Source organism: Mytilus trossulus, chromosome 4, assembly GCF_036588685.1.
Source record: "Mytilus trossulus isolate FHL-02 chromosome 4, PNRI_Mtr1.1.1.hap1, whole genome shotgun sequence".
Classification (NCBI taxonomy): Eukaryota; Metazoa; Mollusca; class Bivalvia; order Mytilida; family Mytilidae; genus Mytilus; species Mytilus trossulus.
Window position 1 is genome coordinate 39,367,679 of NC_086376.1, and position 15,885 is coordinate 39,383,563.

At 33.2% G+C, this 15,885-nt stretch overlaps 1 protein-coding gene across 2 annotated transcripts; it reads left to right on the forward strand.

The window, feature by feature from the left end:
- The first annotated feature begins 1,786 nt into the window (after nucleotides 1-1,786).
- Nucleotides 1,787-14,741, forward strand: LOC134715276 (uncharacterized). 2 transcript variants are annotated; one of them, XM_063577367.1, is made up of 3 exons: nucleotides 1,787-1,898; nucleotides 9,850-10,302; nucleotides 13,921-14,741. In XM_063577367.1, the coding sequence occupies exons 2-3, from the start codon at nucleotides 9,942-9,944 to the stop codon at nucleotides 14,364-14,366; spliced, it is 807 nt and encodes a 268-aa protein (XP_063433437.1). In that variant the 5' UTR covers nucleotides 1,787-1,898; nucleotides 9,850-9,941; the 3' UTR covers nucleotides 14,367-14,741. The 2 variants fall into 2 exon arrangements, with proteins under 2 accessions (XP_063433437.1, XP_063433436.1); XM_063577366.1 differs by having other exon boundaries at nucleotides 1,818-1,985.
- Nucleotides 14,742-15,885: the final 1,144 nt, after the last annotated feature.

A 15,885-nucleotide genomic window follows, 5' to 3' on the forward strand; every position in this document is an offset into this window, starting at 1 on the left:
TATGATGATTTGCAGATGAAATTTAAAATTCTTTTGCTCCGCTAATTTTGGCAAAAATTAAGGGTTAACAACTTCGAAAATTGTTGAAAATCACAGTTATACTGACTCTTTTTCTACACGCCTCTAGATTTTGAGCTGATTTTTAACATGTGAGACTACTATAATGTTTGTGTCCACATTTTTTTTTATTGAAATTGCAGATTTTTCAATATTTCAAGACGGGACAATGTAATTCGTGTTGCTTTGACATATCTAGTTTTTGTCTGTTTCGATATTACCCATGTGGAAAGCCTATAGCAGTGTGACCTCAAGAGCAGATCCAGCCATTTTCAAAAGGGAGTTCCAAACCTAGGATAAGGGGGTGGGGTCCAACCATATGTCCCAATTCAAATGCATTGATCGGCCACTGGACCTATATTAGAATCTAATAGGTTGGTAATCTATTTACAACCGCATTTAAATTCCACCATTGCATCATCACTTCAAACAGAATTAGTCGGTTTAACCATGTGATTGAAAACAATAGACTGAAAAGGTGGTTAACACTTTCAAATATCAAAAGGGTCAAGCAACATTATTAAAATGATAAGATCGTGTAAGCGTTAATTTTGTTACAGATACGAAATTTAAGTGATATTGATCCTCAAACATTAAGCCGGTCATGAGCTAAGTTTGTGAATTATGTTTGCGGTTCTTTTGACATGCATTGTGCCGTGCCATCGTATTAATTTTATATTAGAAAACTATAGCAGTTATATTAGAAAAGTATCGCATTCATAAATTTTTGAGATTAAAAAAATATCGCTATGATAAAAGACAAACATCGCATTGATATCTTAAAATATAGCAGTATCTTTGACTTATAGGCGATTTTGGCTTATCCAACAATTGAATTCATCTCAATTGCATTCCACATAATTTGCTACATGACATTAATTGAATTTGTACATCTACAAATGATAAATCGTGCATTTATGTCTCATTTATTCAACAATTCAATTTTCTCGTTTAAATACACCTTGCTTGGTATAACTTAAAATTATTCATGGAAATTATACAGCAGATTTATGTCTTGTTAAATGTCAGCCTGTTTTAAGAAAAGAATCATTACTTTCTACCGAGAAATCTTCGTTCCTTCATAAAAATGTAAACATTTGTCTGAGATTTCCCACAATGCAACTCGTTGATATAAGACAATATCGCTCATTGATATAAGAAAAGTTTTTATCGTATCGCACCTTCCATAGACTGATTAGGGTATGTTTTAATTTACGGTAAAAAACTTGGAGTAAACAAACCGATGTTAAGTTACATCAATATTTTGCCAAATAAAAGTAAACAGTTTAATGATTTAAATGTCGCAAAACTCAATGTGTTAATCATGTTAGTAGGACATTTATTTATAGATCTTTATACGTGACCTGTGATATTGATTTGGAAAGTTCACCATCTAGATATAGAGTTCATAATATTTCACCATTATAGCATCAACAATCTTGGTATAGTAAAAAAACTTGAAAAACTAGACACACGATTTGTATATAAATAATTTTAAAAGCCAGTTTATTTAAGCTAATATATCATTGCTATTAATAAATACAAAAAAGTTGCAATGTATTTTAAATACCTTGCAGAGTTTGCAAAAATACCTGATTAACGAAAAACTGTCAAATTCAGCTGTTCACTCAAGGCTCTAATTGAAACCAGGAACATATATATATCAACGTTAGATATACTGTTCCCAGTTGAAACTGACTATATTTTCTGGAAACGTTTGTATGACCAAGTAAAATCAATACACTCTAAAAATAGTACGTTTGTACATAATTGTGAAAGTAAATCAGAAGGTCTTTTAGTTGACAAGTAGGATTTTAGGATAATTCAAACATTACAAAAAGGTAAAAAAATTCAAAAAGGAAAGTCCTTTAACAATTGGAAAAGGACAGACATCGATTAAATAGGATGTATTATAACATCTTAATAAGGTAACTATGTTGTTATTATGAAGGATCATTATGCCTAACAAACAACTGTACAAGAGTGAAAGTAAATATAGACGTAGATTCGCGAATGAAATATGTTCAGGTGTCCTATAGCCATTATTCCCCCATGCAAGTTTTAAAGGAGGACTGGATCGTTCCGTTTCCATCCCGAAAAAAAGGCACGATCCCACTTTTACCCTTTCAGTCCCAGTGATAGGGAAATACCAGGATAATGCCTTTGCACCGTCCTATTAGCACGAGAAGCTCATTCTCTCATTGTAATAATAATTTATAACGACGGCGACGTCAGTTAGAATTTTTTATCAATTTGAAAACAAAGGAACTTTATTTTATTAAATTAGCAGTACCAAACTTTCATCCGTTTAATATACATTTGATATCGGCTTATATATATAATATCGGCTTATATACAACTCGTCTAAACATGGTTATAATATATTTTAAGAAATAACTCCGTATATATATAACATAAGGCTGAGGTAGTTCGAATACTTTCTATACACTCAATTCGAAATCTGTATATTGAACAGAAAATATTATTTCACTTTCCAAATTAAAGGGTATATAAACAGCATATAAATAAAGAACAACCAGTGATGGTGCGTGCTACTGATGATGCTCCAGCACAAATACTTCGTTGTTGAGTTGTGAATCTGAAAAAGCCTTACACCGTATAGCTGACTTATATAATCCTTGAAAAATCATTGTATTGTAAATCCTGCGAAAAATGTAACCAAAATTTTCATCTTGGCTGTCATGTGAAAAGTGTTCGGTAAACAGGAATTTGTTGAGTAATGATTCTGAAAACGTATCACACGATAAAGCCGACTTTAATGAACCTTTCAGAAATCCTTGTAATGTTGTTCATGAAAAAGATGCAACGGAAATATCCATGTACTACATAATTCAAAAGAACTAACAATATAATCATCACTGTTTGTTTCCACTATAATAGTAAAATTTGCTTGTGTTTACATCGAAGATTTATCATATTTATCTAACTTTTCAAAGTTCTAACATGTGCTAGACTGATTATGCTAAAAGAGTTCCTCCCTCAAATTTTCATAATGTGAGCATTCGATTGAAAAATGACGCTCATCCTCAACCTTATCAGCTGTACAATACGATCTGTTTAATATCTGGCATTTTCAATTCTTAATATAATGGGTGAGCATCGATACTTAATTAACACACGAACTTCCTTTCTTAAAATCAATGATTTTCCCCTTGAAAACTATCTTTAAATGAAAAATAAGCCAGTGTAAAGTTTGCCACAAAACACATAACGTAGTAAGTGTTTACAATTAGATAATATGAGAAAAACACAAGCAGGACAAGAATGTCATACATTGTCTTAGATTTCTTACTAGTTGTTATTGGCTTTTATACTACACTCGTTCTTTTTGAACAGTAAAAATACGTTGACTGTATATTTCTATGTCATAAACAGTCACCGACCAAATATCACTTTTCCTCAAGAATATTTTTGAAAAAAAAAGAAGTTGCCGAAATGTTCATGTCCGTCATATTTGTTTTTCGTTTTGTTGTAAGGCACTGGCTACGGTTACATGGAAATGTAACAATAATAAAAATATTAAGAGACTAATTGCAGAAATGCATTGTTGGTTAAGGAACCGATTAATTACGAATGTAACAATATTTATTGAGGCTACGGTTACATGGCGTTATTGTTACATGAAATTAAAAAACAGCAATGTATGATGGGGCTAGTAATATGTACTAATGATAATAAAAGTTAGACGCTTATTTTATATACAATATTATATACAATAAAAACATACAATTTCTTGATTTTTTTATTTACAATGACAGTTTCTACATATCCAGTCATTGAAGTGGTTTTTGGAGCATGTTCAAGTCAGACAAATTTTTGATGAAACAACTCAAAGCAATATTCGTATATAGGTATATTGGTTAAAAAAGGGGAAAAAACCAATACTTTGGTTTGGGTGAGCTCCATCTGATTTTGAAATGAAATTACGTCCCCCATGGACGAGATTGAGCCCGGAATGGAAACATCATCGTAACATGTACATACAGAAGTTCATAGTATTGTTAAAGTTCACAGTTAGGAAACTTTGCTTTTGATGTATATATGAAGTTGTAGGTTTGTGTCTTCATATTGTTTCAGTTTCGTTTCAAACGCATCCCAAGTTTTAATGTTTTCACCCAATACAAAATTGGAAATAGGAATCTCTTCGTCCATTGTTCAAAGTATAATGACAGTTATAAAAGTAGCTGTGCACTTAGATACTTAGAAGGGCACACTTTTCTCAGCCGGAGTTCTCGACAACAAACCATCATGAACTATATTTTTCGCCTTTGGCACTACTTATCTGTGGTAAGAAAATCAAAACCATTAATACGTAAAACTATTTTAACACCATTTGCTGAATAATGATATTTATTATTTATCATTATAACAAGTATTATTTAGTACAAATGAAGGAATTAACAACAAAACTATAGAAGATTTAAGTTTAATAAATCTAACGTACATTGCTGTTTTCCATGTAACAATAACGCAATGTTACTGTAGCCTCAATAATTATTGTTACATTCGTAATTAATCCGAGAATTAATCAGTTCCTTACCCAACTTTGCATTCCGGCAATTAGTCTCCAATGTAACAATAATATTTTTTATTATTGTTACATTTCCATGTAACCGTAGCCAGTGCCTTGTTGTAAATCATCAGTCCTGCACTTCCTTCAACCATTATAAAAGAGGCATATTTTTCTAGATTTTGAAATAAGCTCGGGATATAAAATTGGTATCACTACAAATGAATTGAGTGTCATCTCTCAGACTATGTCTGATCGATCGCTATTACAAGTGCTGTGTACTGTCTCCGATTTTAGTGGATTCACATTCCCGAACATGATACCGTATTCATAATTAGATTTGCTTATCTTTTCTGAGCACATAAAATATCGTCCTAGTTGTCATCTTATTTTTAAGGATCTGGGTATGTATTTGTCTCTCTGTTTTTCTAAATTTGACTAACGCTACATTAGTCCCTTATTTCTGCGACAAATTAATCTAAATAAAACTCAAATGAGTGATACAAGGGGTAGAAAGTGTTGCGATCAAAGAGGGCGTGTAGTGTTATCTATGGAACGCCGTAGCTGCCTTATGTGTACTTGTTTTTAGATACGCTTATACTTTTCAATATATGCACATAGTTTTTCTATCTATGCACATACTTTCTCTCTATATGCACATAGTTTACTTTATATGCACATAGTTTACTTTATATGCACATAGTTTTTCTATATATGCACATAGTTTTTCTATATATGCACATAGTTTTTCTATATATGCACATAGTTTTACTATATATGCACATACTTTTTCTCTATACGCACATACTTGTTCTCTATATGCACATAGTTTACTTTATATGCACATAGTTTTTCTCTAAATGCGCATCTGTTACTTATTCGTTTTTAATGCGCGGAGTATACGGTTGCACTTTGAATTAAATCGTTTTTCAATTGTGTTCATGTCTCTGGTGGAAACAATGTGTTCTTACAGATGAAATGACCCTATAAGCGCGACTGCAATCGTTCCAGTGCTCGGTTAATACCCTGTTACTTATTCACTTATAATACGTTTGTTGTACGTTGCACCTTTTAAAAAAAAAAATCAATTGTGCCCATGTTTCTTGGTGTAACAATGTGTTCTTAGAAATGAAATGACTCTATTAGCGCGCATGTACCCGTTCCAGCGCTCGGTAATTAACCTGTTACCTATTCGTTACCTATTCACTGATAATGCGTTTGTTGTACGTTGCATCTTTTAGAAAAGGATTTTCAATTGTGTCCGTGTCTTTGATGGTAACAATGTGTTTTAAAAAATGAAATTACCCTATTAGCACGCATGTACCCGTTCCAGCGCTCGGTTAATACCCTGTTACCTATTCACTTTTAATACGTTTGTTGTACGTTGCACATTTTAGAAAAGGATTTTCAATTGTGTTAATGTCTCTGTTGGTAACAATGTGTTCTTAAAGATGAAATGACCCTATTATTGCGCACGCACCCGTTCCAGACCTCGGTTAATACCTGTTACTTATTCACTTATAATACGTTTGTTGTACGTTGCACCTTTTAAAATAGGTTTTTGAATTGTGTCCGTGTCTCTTGTGGTAACAATGTGTTCTTAGAGATGAAATGACCCTATTAGCGCACATGCACCTGTTCCAGCACTCGGTTAATACCCTGTTACCTTTTCATTACCTTTTCTTTACCTATTCACATAATGCACCTTGTTTCTGCTTTTGCACATATTTTCCTTGGAGAACCCTGACAAATATGGTTGAAAATCAAATATGATGAATAAAAGATAAAAATTTGCTCTTCTTAATGAACATTTATCATTGTCATAGAAAATTGTAGATTAAAGCAATGTCCCTATTTTTTGGTTGCAGCTTTGTGACAAGTACAGCTTTCTCTTAAATGTCAAATTTACTATTCTAATAAATTCAAACTCTGAATGTTTACACTGCCATTACACATGGAATATTTAAACAAAATCATCCAAAACGTACAAACAAAAATAAGTCTGAACATACTACACTACACATAAAAAGTATTGCAAACGTATTATAAGTGAATAAGTAACGAATAGGTAACAGGGTATTAACCGAGCGCTGGAACGGGTACATACGCAGTAATAGGGTTATTTCATCTCTAAGAACACATTGTTACCACCTGAGACATGGACATAATTGAAAATCCTTTTCTAAAAGGTGCAACGTACAACAAACGTATTATAAGCGAATAAGTATCAGATAGGTAACAGGGTATTAGCCGAGCGCTGGAAACGGGTACATACGCGCTAATAGGATTATTTCCTCTTTAAGAACACATTGTTTATACCATCAGAAACATGAACACAATCGAAAATCCTTTCCTAACAGGTGCAACGTATTAAAAAATGTATTATACGAGAATAATTAACGAATAGGTAACAGGGTATTAGCCAAGCGCTGGAACGGGTACATGCGCGCTAATAGGGTCATTTCATCTTTAAAAACACATTGTTACACCAAGAGAAATGGGCACAATTGAATTTTTTTTTAAAAGGTGCAACGTACAACAAACGTATTATAAGTGAATAAGTAACAGGGTATTAACCGAGCACTGGAACGGTTGCAATCGCACTTATAGGGTCATTTCATCTGTAAGAACACATTGTTACCACCAGAGACATGAACACAATTGAAAAACGATTTAATTCAAAGTGCAACCGTATACTCCGCGCATTAAAAACGAATAAGTAACAGATGTGCATATAGAGAAAAAGTATGTGCATATATAGTAAAACTATGTGCATATATAGAAAAACTATGGCATATATAGAAAAATTATGTGCGTATAAAGTAAACTATGTGCATATAAAGTAAACTATGTGCATATAGAGAAAAAGTATGTGCATATATAGAAAAAGTATGTGCATATATAGAAAAACTATGTGCATATATTGAAAAGTATAAGCGTATCTAAAAACAAGTACACATAAGGCAGCTACGGCGTTCCATAGTTATCCAACTTCGATATATTTCTTTATGTAGTTAATAGTGATGAAACCTCACTTCCCTGATACGCGAAATGGGGAACCGACGATCTAGTGAAAGAAGGTAAATCGGTGCTTAGAAAAAATAAATAAAGTAAAAATATAACAGTGATTTAATTTTTTTTTGTGGGTTGTTATCCTATGTATATTTCTTGTTAAAACTATGTACATGTTATGCATTTTTTAGAATATTTGTGAAAGAGCAGATATAGTAGAAATCTGCCCTTTGAAGCCGTCGACTGTGGTACAAAGAATTGCTGATGTAGGAAGTAGGTGCCATTGTACTATTGTATGTGGATAAAATGAAAACTTGTATAAATCTTTATTTGTTTGAATTTGTTTAAAGTGGTTTGTATGTTTATATCTTGTTCTGCTGTCTGATTTAACAAGAAGATCTTTAGGGTAAATTGCTATGTGTTGGTGTATGATCTTATAGAATACCACTAGTCTTGTTTGTATACGTCTCAGTTCTAATGTAGGCCACTGTAGGTGACCAAGCATGTTTGAGACAGAGCTGGTATTGTGACATTTATTACATGTGTAGCGAGCAGCTCTGCGTTGGACCATCTCAATTTGGTTGATTTGACTTTTGGTGTGAGGGTCCCAGACGCAAGAACTGTACTCAAGCTTAGGTATAACTAATGACATGTATGCCCTTTCTTTGATTTTTTGTGATGAAACTTTAAGGTTACGTTTGAGAAAATTCAGTTGTCTGTTTGCATTAGCTGTTACATTATTGATGTGTTTATTCCATTTTAGATCAGATTGGATGGTTATGCCTAAATATTTTGTAGCTGTTTCAGTTTGGAGGATGTGATCATGCAGGATGTAGCCGTGGTTGACTGGTTTCTTTTTTTGTGTAATTCTTAGTATGGAGCATTTGTCTGGATGGAATGACATTAACCATGCAGTCTTTTTCCCATTGTGCCGCTGAATTTAAATCCTGTTGTAGTTTGGCAGCATCATCTGTGGTTTTGATGTTTCTATAGATGATGCTGTCATCGGCAAATAATCTTAAGGTGCTGTGTTGTAAATATTCTGGGAAATCATTTATGTAAATAAGGAATAAAATTGGGCCAAGGACAGTGCCTTGTGGCACCCCAGATGTTACCCCAATTTTTTCTGATTGTTCTCCATCTAGCATGACTGTTTGTGTACGGTTGTGTAAAAAGTCACCAATCCATTCCAAGGTACTATTGTCTATGCCGTAGTATTTTAATTTGTAAAGCAATCTTTTGTGGGGGACTTTGTCAAAAGCTTTGGCAAAGTCCATCACAACGACATCAGTTTGTATGTTAATATTGTTGTCTCTTGCAAGGTCCTGAATGAAAGATAATAGTTGTGTCTCACAAGAGCGTTTTGATCGGAAGCCATGTTGTAAATCATATAAAATATTGGTTTTTTCAAGATGTTCCATTACTTGACTAGCTATGATATGCTCCATTATAAAAATATGTGAAACTCCAATGTACTAAGACGTATATCCCGCATGGAAAGAATAATTGGGATCAAAACGGACAACCACAAGTATTACAGAGACGGAATTGGTCTTTTTTTGAGAAAATTACCCATACACATAAGAAAAGTGCATTGTCGGAATAATGGGTTGTCGGAATAGTGGGCTGTCGGAGTAATGGGCTGTCGAAATAGTGGGTTGTCTGAGTAATGGGCTGTCGGAATAATGGTTGTCGGACTAATGGGATGTCACCAAACATCAACCCAACAATGTTAGACCTGTACACTTGCTTTTGCAACTGAACTGAAAGTAATTTTAGATTAAACGGTGTCCTATAGGTTGTCCAGATTTAGAATTGCAGAGGCGGATTTAGGGGGAGGGGACCGGGCCCCCCTTTTGGGAAAAAAATTGGTTGCTTATATAGTGAATCACTGAAGCGTGACTGGAGCGGGCCCCCACTTATGAAAATTTCTGGATCCGCCACTGGATTGTGATAATTCATGGGGTCATCTAGTGGTAAACAAAGGGTACCAGAATTTGGAGTTAGACTGACCACCCTTTGAATGACTCAATGCAATAATATTTTATTCGGAATTCTATTTTAAGTTACATTATTACAATTCTGAAGTTAAACTTGAAAGTTACATGTATGTGAATATAACTAGTCAGCGTTAGTTCCGTCATCTTTTTTCAACACTTACCAATATTAATTGACTGTTAATAATTTTATATAAGAATTCAAATCATTGTTTATATCTAATTTCGACAATCCATTTACTTTTCTTTCAGGTATATCTTTTGGGAACAAGTTTCGAGTTTACTTCACTTGAGATTCAAATTTGCCATAAAAACCAATACCAGATAAATAAGAATTATAAATAATGAGTGAATTACAAGAAGAACAATTAACTGAGCAACAAACACAAGATGTTCTATGTATCTCATCATCAAGTGACACTGAAGATGATCAAGACTTTTCAACGGAAGAAGAAACCGAAACTAACGATTTTCAAAATAAAGAATCGATTTTTGCTAAACAAAACCTTACAATAAGAATAAAGAAAACAAAGTTACATGTTATCAGAGAACAGCTTACAAGAGAATCACCTGTATTTGAAAGAATGCTTCAGAGTGAGTTTCAAGAAAAAGATGCCGAAGAAATCACACTTCCTGGAAAACGAGTCGAGGATTTCGTTTACTTTCTGCGATGCACACTGGCTGGCACTGATGATGATTTTACAGGTAGTCAGAAGTTTGGTTGCTGCCAATTACAGATTTGATTATGTTATTACACATTTTTGACACGAGTTGCTTCCCCTTTTCAATTATAGACTGTTTCTAAACCGGACATGATGTATTATATTCAAAGCCAAAGGGATGTTAAATCGGATCCCTCGTGTAGAGAAAGTGCCATACAAAAATAAGAAGTTGTGGTTTGATTGCGAATGAGACAACTATTCACCAAATTTGAAATTAAGGTGTGTGTCATGAAGGTACATGATTTGGCGAATTGCTGTCACTATAAAAAATGTCATTTTTCCAGAGGCAGTATAGAGTTTGTTTCTAGTCATGACATATATTTGGCATTCGACGAAAAACAAACAATAAATTATATTGAACATGATTGTGTACTCATTTTTAAGCTTACATGAGTCGACTATATACAACTTAATTGTAAATAACCTTACCAAAACATTTTCACATTAAGACTTTACTAATTTTTCAATCCTCTGTTCAAGTTCACAAGTTCAGTGAATTATGAAAAAATGCAGGATCAAAACCGTAACCCATGTTTGTTTGTGAATTATTTCGATTCTAATAGGACAAATAAGTTCATTCAAATACTGAAGCCAGGGTGAGTATGCCGTGTGTGTAGCTGTTATTTTTTACTCCTTGTTAGAAAAAGCTCAAATATTCTCATAAATCTTTAGCTTGCATTGATTATTTCGTTAATGACCTCTAGAAAAAATGTGTTTAATTCTCAAACCCAATATTTGCAATTTTTAATTTACGTGTTTTCTCGAAAGCTACCGTCAAATCCAAAATTGACATTTCGTAACGAAGGAGCTGCCATGTTGACTCGCTGAAAGGCGATCGACATTGCTTGAAAGATCGTCAATGTCGGACTCTTCGGATGACGAATTTATATCTTCTTCTTGATTATTTTCCACAAGTAACGGCTCAAACTGATACGGTCGAATATCTAAACTTTGAGAATTGTCTTGTAAACTGCTGTCAACACCGTCCATTGTTTAATTACGCGAAATGCGATGTACTTCGTCCATATTGAGACATTTTCTCAGCTTGTATCCAGTGACGTCACCACGATCACGTGACCGGTATCTCATTAAAAATCAAAGATGACGACAAGCGCTGGATTCTTTGACCATAAAAAGTTATTTTAATGAGGTTTTGACAAGAAAAATTAATTATAATATACTTTTTTACCAATTTGAATTGATTAATTAAAAAAAAAAAAAAAAAAAAAAATTGTGTCACGTCTCCTTTAATATGCGAATAATGCAATAGAATAGAAAATAAAACAAAAGAAAACCTACCTCAGAATTCCATTTTGATACAATATTATACGAATTCGATGGTTACAAAATAGTTTATACTTTTGTGACATAAAATCGTAATATAAATATCAAGCTTATTTTCATCCCTCAATGAACCCCCTGATTGTGGCGAAAGTTTTTCATGATGAAATTGACATTGCACAAAATATAGCTGTGTTACTATATTTAGGAAATAAACACAACTAGTTGCAGTATATTAATTCTTTTTATCCTGCAATTGGGTGTCCTACTATACAGATACAGCCCTACAGATATCGCTATGCAGTATCTGTATACTATATAGATATCGCTTTAAAGCTCCGCCCGCTGGCGGACTGAGTATTGTTTGAACCTGTGTGACCTCAGAATGACTGTGTATTCTAATTGCATTCCAATGACGATGACAATTGTCGTTTTCAAATCTTGAATGTGTATGATTGTGTTACAAAATCAACCATGTCAATTTCAGCATGCAGGTTTAGTGAATGTCAAGTCTTAAGCGTAGGACAACTCGTACACTTCTGTTACAAATTTGACAATGTTTTGTTATTTGTTTTTACTTAGACAATATACGTATAGTGTCTTGAAATATGAAATTTATTTGTATGAGGCTTAGAAACGGGAAAATGCGAGGTTCTACCGAGCATTTTCCCGTTTCGTGCCGAATACAAATAAATTTCATATTTCAAGACACTATACGTATATTGTTTTTATACTGAAATCGAAAAAAAAAATGAAAAATGAAAAAAACATGTAACAAAAATTGTTAAAAAAGTGTTTGGAATTTCCCTCTTGAGGTACCATTTTGGGGTATTTCCCTATGAGCATAGTCCAGGTGGTAAGACATTGGCTTATTAAGCGTCGGAATTAGAAAGGGAAAATGAACTTAATTAATAACATTTGATAAACATGATATATAAATAACCAATTTGAAGACATAAAAGTTTAAATTGAAAAAAGTTTGACCATTGTTACTTTACGTTGTCATGGTCGTGACGTGATGTTGTTGATGAAATACAATTAGGAGGCGGGGCTTATATGTCAGTTGGGGTCATTGACGTATAAAGCTAACGTTTATACGTATAGCTTTATCTGTACAGTAAACTAGCTGATTGCAGTATAATGTTGAAATTAGTGGTTAACTTGTTATGTTATAAAAGATAATTATTCACCTTGAGCGATGTATTATTGTTGACCATTCGAGATTCTTTTTTGCGAACCCGTCTTCAGCGTAATGTGTGATTTTGATATTACTACGCGGGCCTCAATTAAGGGATAATCCCGATTACAAATCGAAAATAAATGCTAAATATGTTAGTTTTTGTTTCTTTCAAAACACAAACGAAATACAGAATGAATTGCAGGATAAAGACAATAACCGTTTAGTGTCTTTAAATATCAGCTGTATTTGTACTCGGCTCGAAACAGGTGTAGTAGCTCGCTTAAAGCTCGCATACACATTGTTTCCTATCCTCGTACAAATACAGCTGATATTTAAAGACACTAAACAGTTATTGTCTATTTATTATGCATCCGAATAAAAACAAAAGTTCTTGTGTCTTTTGTTTTATAACAATTTATAATACAATAAAATCGACAAAGCGTTTGCAAATAGGTTCAAATACATGTGGATTTACGTGGGAGGTATATTGTAACACCATTATTATGTATATTTCTGAGTCTGCGCTAAGTATAGATATATTGAGAATTTTCACACTGTTGTTTACAAAGCGAAAGAAGCACGTCATATTAATAGAATTGCAAATTATGTTTATCCGGTAAGTAGTCTAATTCGGTAGGTCACATTCGTGAAAAAGGTAAGGGGATTGTAGTTACGCTACATTGAAGACCTGTTGGTGACCTATGCTGTTGTTTTTTATATGGTCGGGTTGTTGTCTCTTTGACACATTCCCCATTTCCATTCTCAATTTTACAACATAACGAACATATCCGATATAATGAAACGGTTATTCCATAATGGTCAACCAACTCGTGATGGCGTCCGTAAAATTTACGAAGGGATGATTTTGACATCACCATTTGGAACTCTTTGTTTAATAGCTTCCTTGTAAGTAGCAATCCTCTATCAAGAAAGTCATGATAAGAAATACAAGCCCGGAAATATCGTTTCAATTGGGAGATATATACTCCGTATGCAGGCGCTGCTGGAATGTTGCTACATAGAAATGGAAAATTTACAATTGGGAAGCTGAAATTATCTCCTTTGTCAGAAAGTCTGCTGCAGTGCTTTTTGCTTTTGTTTAAAAAAAGTGTACAATTTTATTTTATTTTTATTTTGCAGATGTGACTGTTCATAAGGTACTTCCTCTTGCGCATGAATATCAGACTAAAAGAACACTTGATAAAGCAGATTTATTTTTGAAGGAAAAATGTGAAACAGAATCTGATCATTTATCTTCTCAGCAGATAATCGAAAATATCATAGAAGCAGAACTGTACAATCTACCACAATATTTGGATGCATGTATAAACGTTGCATCCAGAAAGTACTACCGGAAATTAGTTCAGAATGATCGATTTGAAAATATTTCCATAGAGACAAGGTATAATATCTCTTTGAAACGTTGGGAGGATATCGATACAATGTTTGAAAAAACCGGCTTTTTTAAACAGGTAATACAATATGGATACTATTATGAGTCCCCAAAAAAGACTCGTACTCGTGCACCTTCACTTTCATTTGAAAATGTAGGTGAACAGATGAAGTCGTTCATGCACAACAATTAGATGTCACTTTTTTGCTGGAAAGCGAAAAATAATTCATACATTTGTTCTGCATCTTACATGTCTAATGTACATTGATATGATTGAGCAGGTTTTAGTACTTTTCTATGTAAAAATATTCAATAAGGTGAAATACTGTTTCTTTTATTTGTTTGTGTGATTTTTGTTTGTTTGAATTTTTACATCGTTAATTTATTATATGTTGTTCTTGTTCATTGTTTATTGTGTCATTATTATTGTGTTAGTCAGCTTATCGATATAAATAAAAGTAGGATTGAAACTCACCAGCCCCTGTCATACTTTCATTTGCTTTTAAGGACTTATGGGTTTGAATGTTGTACAGATGGTTGTCTATTGTTGATGCTTTTTTTATTTGTATTTGGGATACTGTATTACTTACGTTAACACTTAATCGCTTATTTTTTTCATTAGATTTGTGTAGAAACTATTATATATACCTAGTAAGCTCATAAAACATATAAATATCATAATTAGTCATGAACTTCTTTTGTCAGATTTGGAATCTAAATCTTGCTTAACTAAACGTTTAACTTAATGAAATTGATCACTGCACTGGATCACTAGCATGTTGTCATTTAGTCTTAATAAAATATAAGACTAATTAATGTATATATGTATATATATTACTAAAGAAAATGGGCACGAAACATTCATAGACAAATATCTTACTTTTCTTACACATGCAAAAATATCCAGAGCAAAAATTTCAAAATTTTTCGTTTTTCTTTTTTTCCGGGTTCTATTGATGAAAGGAATTCAAATGGAGAACACATTTGGATTATTGTGGTTATGCATAATGTAACGAAACTGGGGTTGTTTGTTTGGCATACTGCTTCCTGAAACCAAATGCGTCTCGCAAATATCATTTACGTGATATGAATTTCTATATACGTATAATTTATTGTTAAAAGGAAAAATAGTGATTTGGCAAAAATGTAAGTAAGGTAGAGATTAGAGGAAGGCAGGACCTGTTTTGGGGCGTCGGGATCGGGTGTTTTTAAGCTCGGGATTTGGGGATTGATCTTTACGGGATCCGGGAATATATTTTTCGATTTCGGGATATGAATTTCTTTAAATTCTGCATCTCGGGATTTCATGGTTTTAAGCCAGGGATTTCGGGATCAGGACCCCAACGATCGACAACCCCTAATATTAGCCTTAGTCGGTATTAGTCATTTATACATGATTCAAATCCTGCCATTGGCATATTAATAAGGCTCTAAAACAAACCGCTGATGGATTGTCATAGAAGCATATTTTTAGACTAATAATGGTCTATATATAAGCAGTTACATTTATTTCATGTTTGAAACGGTGAAAATTTTTAATTTTATTTGACTTTTACCAAAAGAAGCATTGTTGCAAAGGAGAAGAATAATTGTAGTCGTAGGCCAGAAACACAAATATAATTAAATTTAACGGAAAGGAAACAAATATCGGACTTTGAAAAAAGGGAGATACCTTTTATGTAAACGACAACCCCTCAAATTAGCCTTAGTCG

Bases quoted from the DNA above. Each gene is read 5' to 3' on its own strand.
- LOC134715276 (XM_063577367.1), top strand. From the start codon at position 9,942: ATGAGTGAATTACAAGAAGAACAATTAACTGAGCAACAAACACAAGAT. The intron at 10,303-13,920 runs GTAGTCAGAAGT...TTTATTTTGCAG, and splicing joins CACTGATGATGATTTTACAG to ATGTGACTGTTCATAAGGTA.